Source organism: Sinocyclocheilus rhinocerous, unplaced genomic scaffold (assembly GCF_001515625.1).
Source record: "Sinocyclocheilus rhinocerous isolate Xijiao unplaced genomic scaffold, SAMN03320098_v1.1 scaffold1035, whole genome shotgun sequence".
Classification (NCBI taxonomy): Eukaryota; Metazoa; Chordata; class Actinopteri; order Cypriniformes; family Cyprinidae; genus Sinocyclocheilus; species Sinocyclocheilus rhinocerous.
The window spans coordinates 461902-468462 of NW_015628318.1; the positions used below are offsets into that span (position 1 = coordinate 461902).

At 38.8% G+C, this 6561-nt stretch overlaps 1 protein-coding gene across 1 annotated transcript in view; it reads left to right on the forward strand.

The window, feature by feature from the left end:
• The window catches only part of LOC107737387 (ephrin type-A receptor 7-like), a 72462-nt gene extending 66709 nt beyond the window's left edge, over positions 1-5753 (forward strand). Inside the window, exons 14-16 of the mRNA XM_016548872.1 lie at positions 951-1144; positions 2297-2452; positions 2728-5753. Coding sequence (XP_016404358.1) covers positions 951-1144; positions 2297-2452; positions 2728-2842 — 465 coding nt within the window. The 3' untranslated portion in view covers positions 2843-5753. The remainder of the gene's footprint in view (positions 1-950; positions 1145-2296; positions 2453-2727) is intronic.
• Positions 5754-6561: the final 808 nt, after the last annotated feature.

A 6561-nucleotide genomic window follows, 5' to 3' on the forward strand; every position in this document is an offset into this window, starting at 1 on the left:
AATTTTTTGTTTGTTTTAAAATGTAATTTTCAGCAGTCATTACTCCAGTCTTCAGTGTCAAGTGATCCTTCAGAAATCATTCTAATATGCTGATTTGTTGCTCAAGAAACATTTTTTTTTATTTTTTACAATTTTTATTATCAATATTGAAACGATTGTGCTGCCTAATATTTTGTGGAAACCATGATACATTTTTTCCCCCAGGATTCTTTGAGTATAAAGTTCAAAAGAACAGCATTTACCGTCACTTTTGATCAATTTAATGCATCCTTCCTGAAAAAAAGTATTAATTTCTTAAAAAAAAAAAAAAATCCTACCGACACCAAACTTTTGACCAGTACTGTATATTTAGTATAAACCCATAACTCTTATGCCCAGCATGCTGAGTGAGTAGAGGAACAGGTGTTTTTTATTGTTTTATGGTCCCTTTACATTCATAAACCCTGACATGTGGAGCCAGTCAACTGCACAGACACCCAAGTGCCAATGCGTTCATCTTTGGTTTCAACTGTAACCCTGTTAGCTAGTTAATTAGATAAACTCATGATAGTATGACAGTCACCAGCAGCTGTTGAACAGACGGCTTTTAGTGCGCTTGCCTCATTCACATCCAGGTTTAGTGGTGCCCTTTTCTTGCGCTCACGCGCCCTCCAATAACCAGTGCAAGAATAATCACATCTGGTTAGCCTACTTTTCTGTGTGTTGTAGTTTGTAATGCTGGAGGTAAACCACAACAGATTTATCCAGCAAAGCTGCTGTTTACAGAGGCCTGATTAAAGGATGAGTAAATGGAGAGCTGGAGGTGCAGGCAGGCTTTGTGTACATTTTGTTCTGGATGCTAATGGCTAAGCTACTCTGTTTTTCCTTGTCTTCTTGTGTCTCTGTCTCTGAACCTGTTGGTTTTCTTTCACACCTTTTCTAATTTTCCATCTCTCACTCTGGTCTTGCAGGTCATAAAGGCTATAGAAGAGGGATATCGTCTTCCCGCCCCCATGGACTGCCCTCCTGGCCTCCATCAGCTCATGTTGGACTGCTGGCAGAAAGACCGAGCAGACCGGCCCAAATTCGACCAGATCGTCGGCATCCTGGACAAAATGATCCGCAATCCTAACACCTTAAAAACGCCAATGGGAACGTGTACACGGTGAGGACACCCATTCAGTATTTTTTTTTACTGCCTGCCGTTATCCATCTCTGCTCAAGGAAAATGATGTCGTTCACGGACCAGCTTTGCTTTTACGACAGATGGAAGTTGCTTGTTATGTTTTATACTCCTGCACCTCCCTGCAATGTCTTTGAGGCCTTTTATAGGTTTGCGAGTAAATTTGCGAACAATTCCATCTGTCCGGCATTTGATTTATCCGCTAGGGTTTACTGATGAAAGATAAATCCCGGGGAATCAATAAAGCGAAACAGCCTCCATGCCTTCATGTTCGATAACAAGGACTTTAAATCAATTGTCATAATGAGTGTTTGAGACTTTAAAGCCTTGTGGGAACTCCAGTCCCCAGTGTGGTATTAGACAGAGGAAGGAAGTGTGTTTACAATCACAAATGTGTCTCACATTGAAGATATGACCTTTAAAACGTAGGGAAGAAGCCCTTGGTCCACCTAACCATCTTTACAAGTAATGCAAAGCAACAGTTCACTAAATCACTACAATGTGAATACAATAAACCATGTGTCCTTGTCTGTAATCCATGTGAGTTAGGGTTGGCACGATACCAGTGAGATGTAATTATTCTCAGTTCCAACACCGCTGCAAGAATATTATGCTATTGAACACCTCCTACTTATTTAAAATGCTTATTAAATTAACAAATTAAACTATAACAATGGCATGCAGCCTTCAAATATTTCTCAATTAAGTAAACTATTTACATTATTAGCATTGGCTATACTGCATGATTCTAAAATATAATACATTGGCCAAGCAGTAGGCCAGGAAATTTAAATGAGTTGGGCAGTTTATACCTCTTTTTTGACCAAACTGAGAATTATTTTCATGTTACGGAAGTTAGACAATGACAATGGTAATCTAAATGTACAAAATAAGGGGAAAGAGCATGTTTAGTAAAATATCTAATCTCTCTCTCTCTCTCTCTTTCTCTCTCTCTCTCTCTCTCTCTCTCTATATATATATATATATATTTACACACACACAAATAGATTCATACATAGATACTTTTGGCATAAAAGGTCAACTGGGGACATTATTATATGCCAGAAATATCATACTTAGAAATAATGGTACTGTGCCTTCATAACACTCATATTTGTCTCTTCTTTTCCTCAGACCCATAAGCCCACTGCTTGACCAGAACACTCCAGATTTCACCTCTTTCCGATTGGTCAGTGAGTGGTTGGAAGCCATCAAGATGGAGAGATACATAGACAACTTCACAGCTGCCGGCTACAGCTCGCTCGAATCTGTCGCTAGAATGACTATCGAGTAAGAATGCCTTGCTATGATCTTTGCTGCACACAGTCACGCTCTATAGAAACGCATGATCTTTCTAGGAGTAATTTCAGCCCTCAGCTCTCATTCACAATGCCATCCTGACATTGCGCTGCATTTTAATCAGATCTCTTTGACTCATACTCAGACTCATTGTGTTATAGTTAATATGGCCTTTTCTCAGTTTCCTTTTGCTTCGGTAATGAAATACCTCCCGGGCGCTTCATGCTCCATTGCTGTGATTTATGAATGTTATGTTTCTGCTTTAGGGATGTAATGAGTTTGGGAATCTCCTTGGTGGGCCATCAGAAGAAGATCATGAGCAGTATACAGACTATGAGAGCCCAGATGCTGCATCTTCACGGGACGGGCGTTCAAGTGTGATGGGCGTCCGCAGCCCTTCCCGATCGGATGAACCAGAACTCTCCAGGACAGCACCGCAAAGTGTGTGGCAGCAAAAAAAATATGAAAAAACAAATCAACAACAAAGAAAAAACGTTCCGCACCCTTACGGTGAGATTAACCTTCCAGAACTGGCAGAATAGAATCATTCCTTTGTTATTGGCGAAGGATTTTGGCGAAGGTGCTGGAAACCAAGTGACGGAGAGAAAACGCAAACAGGCAAGAGAGAGAATCCTAAACGGACAGTGACCTCTGGATGCTCTAAAGAACTCACCGCGTCATTGAGATGGAGCATTCGAGAGGATTTTTATGCTTTGTACGGACTGTCTTTATCGTCACAAAAGGTTGATTTGCTCATAGTTGCTATAGATTTCACTGATTTCTTTTTTTTTTTTTTTTTTTCAACGGTGAATATAAAAATAAGCAAATCCAGTTCATAAGGAGTGAATTTGCAGCGATTTCTTTTGCTTTGGTTTGTAATATCCACATTAAGACAATGTGGCACGTTACTCTTCTACTCGATCGATTTGTGTTAGCTTGTTTTCTCGGATTGTGTTACGGAACTGACAACAGGGTAAAATGTCTCTTCTGGAGGGAAAGAGACAGAACCAGAGGCTGAAAGTCGACAGAGGAGGTTTGTCTTCTCCAGCCAGCACTATTTACATGAAGCTGTCTTCAGACTGAAGCATGGCAGAGAGTCGGGCTGAGCCGAGCCGTTCTTTTATATCAAGCAGAAATATCCCACCGCTTGGTTACGTGAAGCTCCTGAGAGTGGCTGGTTGTGTTTAAGAACAGCCCGAGCAGACGGTTAGGTATATTTTATGATCCTACATGACAATTCAGATGTGAATTAGTACAAAGAGAATTGCTAACCACTTCAGGTGGAGTTTTTTAAATGTAAAAACAACTATTACAGTGGCAATATTCTTTATAAGTTTATATTTACCCTACCACATGAATGGATTTATCAGTGCTGTTGTTGAATGTGTCCTTTTTAATATTGATATTATTTACCATGAATACATGATTCCATAAAGATACACAAAAATGAAAAAAAAAAAAAAAAAAAAGTTAGGCTATTTTAATTTCATTGTTTCAGCAACAGTATCATTTTGGTTTAGAATCAGTTGGTTTCCTAGCAGGTGACTGACTTTAAAATCATATAATGTTGTGGTGTAAAGGAGTAATACTGCCTTAAAACAAGTCAACTATTGCTCTTATTTTTAGGTACTTGGATACTTTGTATGATCACGGCTGAGTTGAGGAGAGACTGACCAATATGAGCAATAATTTGAGGTGCTGTATAGACTTTTACTCACATACTGCTTGGAAATCAGCAGCAGTGCTGTGAAATTTGATCAAAGAGAGTTAGTGAATTTATATACAAGGATCTCTTTCGGTGTGTTTCTTCCACCCTTTTGTTGTGCTGAGCTCAAAGATGAGGTTTACGCTCAAGTTTTAGTGCCATAACAGCCTTCCACGCTCAACTGAATGTTTTGTTGACAATTAAATGTTACGCATTTTAGTGTTAAATACTTTGAGGAGTACTGTAGACCTTTTATTAGCTGGGCTGCCACAAAACTCTACCGTTTTAGTCAGCTTTGAGCTGAAGTAGTTTTGTTTTATTTACTACGAAACCTTAATGTGACACATTTTAAACACACAACATGTTTTTCATTATTTTGGGGAGCCAATGCCATTTTAACCACAACAGCCGTGTCAACATGTGGCATTTTTCTTGATTAGAAAGAAAGCGAAGGCGGAGCCGTTGGAGCACAGCATGACTGGTGGATTTAGCCAAACGGTTGGCGCTTCAAAAAAGCCATCGTGTACCACGCCGTCTCCATTGTGAACCCAGCTGGTTTGTCTCATGCGGATCATATCGTAGCCTGGTTAGAGCCTCATCTCCGATCCGCTATCCTTCCATCTCGCTAACCTCAGCATTGAGCCCACACCAGGCCTTTGAATTGAATGTGAGCGGAAAGGCTCTCGGTCAGCACAAACCTCTCGAGCTTCGGCAGTAGCTGCAGTCACTCAGATCAGCCTCCCTGCAAGCTCTGATCTCACACTCCGGCCTCCCAGGGGCCCCTCGCAGGCCCTTACCTTCTCCGCTCGGATCCGGGCCCTTGTAGAGACAGCAATTTGAGCCAATTTGAGATTAACGCCTGGATTCAATCAATCCCACATTGAGGCCACCGTACGGGTCAATGACAAATCTTTTCTGCTTTGTGCCGTTTCTAACTTTTCTGGTTTGATGGTAGCAGAGTTTTCTGTCAAGACGGTTTGTGCTGTGGATTGATTGAGTTCACGGTGCAGCAGGGTATTAAAGACTTCTCGAAAGATGCTAGAGAGCCCACCTAGACAAAAAGTGAAGTGGAATATTCCAAAGAGTCCAGCACTGTTGATTGTGTCAGAGTAATCACAAACCAGAGGACAATTTGTATATGTTCTAGCTGTAAAACTTGTATATTTTATTTATAATTGTGGTTTCTTTTCTTTGTTTTTCCCTTAAGTACTCTGTAGTGATCTCATTGAAAATGCACTATATTTTTCTATCTCACATGCAGCTGATTCTCGTCACCCTCACTCTTTCAGTTGTACATAATTTCTCATTTAGGACCAAAGAGAGCTAATAGGTTTCCATTTTAGAAGAGTATTTTTTTTTCTTTTCTCTTTTAGGTTGGAAAAATGTACAGTACAAATGAATTGTCGATTTATTATTTATTTTTCTGTGACAAGAGTATGGAGAGTATTCATTGGTCAAAAAAAAGTATTTTCCCCAGTTGAAAAACTGTATGGTCATTTACCTAGACGATTTCTTGTTACATAGGCCATTTTTTTCTTTTGCTTTGTAACCTTTGTAATAGACTGTACATATATTTTTGGAAATATAATGCAATCTCTATAGTGGTGTCTGTGCCGTCGATTTCTTTTTCTCTGTGATTAACAGGGTCATGCGCCATTCGGAACTGAATTTAAATCTATTAAATTTTACACATTATTATTAACACATTCAAATGAAAACATGTCATGAAATGACCCATAAATGTTGTTAATGCTTTTTTTAATGCTATTTGAGCACGCATCTCAGGACACTGACTGTTTGCAAACTAGAGCTTCTAACGGATGCAATGACTTTACAACTTGGTGATTGGCTCTTTTATTTAGAAGGCGGGACTTATTCTGCCATATCACACATCGCACATTTTCCCATTTCAAGTAACATGAGTGAACTTTCTTGATATATACAATCTTGGATTAAAGTAGAAAGCTGGATACCTAATTGCAATTTGAATTTAAAGGTGACGTAGTAGAATTTAAATTTCTTTAAAAATGTAATAAAGATTTAAATTCTATATCTAATATGTGACCCTGGACCACAAAACCAGTCATAAGGGTCAATTTATGAAATACCTGAAAGCTGAATAAATAAGCTTTCCATTGATGTATGGTTTGTTAGGCTAGGACAATATTTGGCAGAGATACAACTATTTGAAAATCTGGAATCTGAGGGTGCAAAAAAATTTAATTATTCAGAAAATCACCTTTAAAGTTGTTCAAATTAAGTTCTTAGCATTGTATATTACTAAGTTTTGATACAGTATATTTATGGTAGGAAATTTACTAAATATCTTCATGGAACATGATCTTTACTTAATATCCTAATGATTTTTGGCATAAAAGAAAAATCTATAATTTTG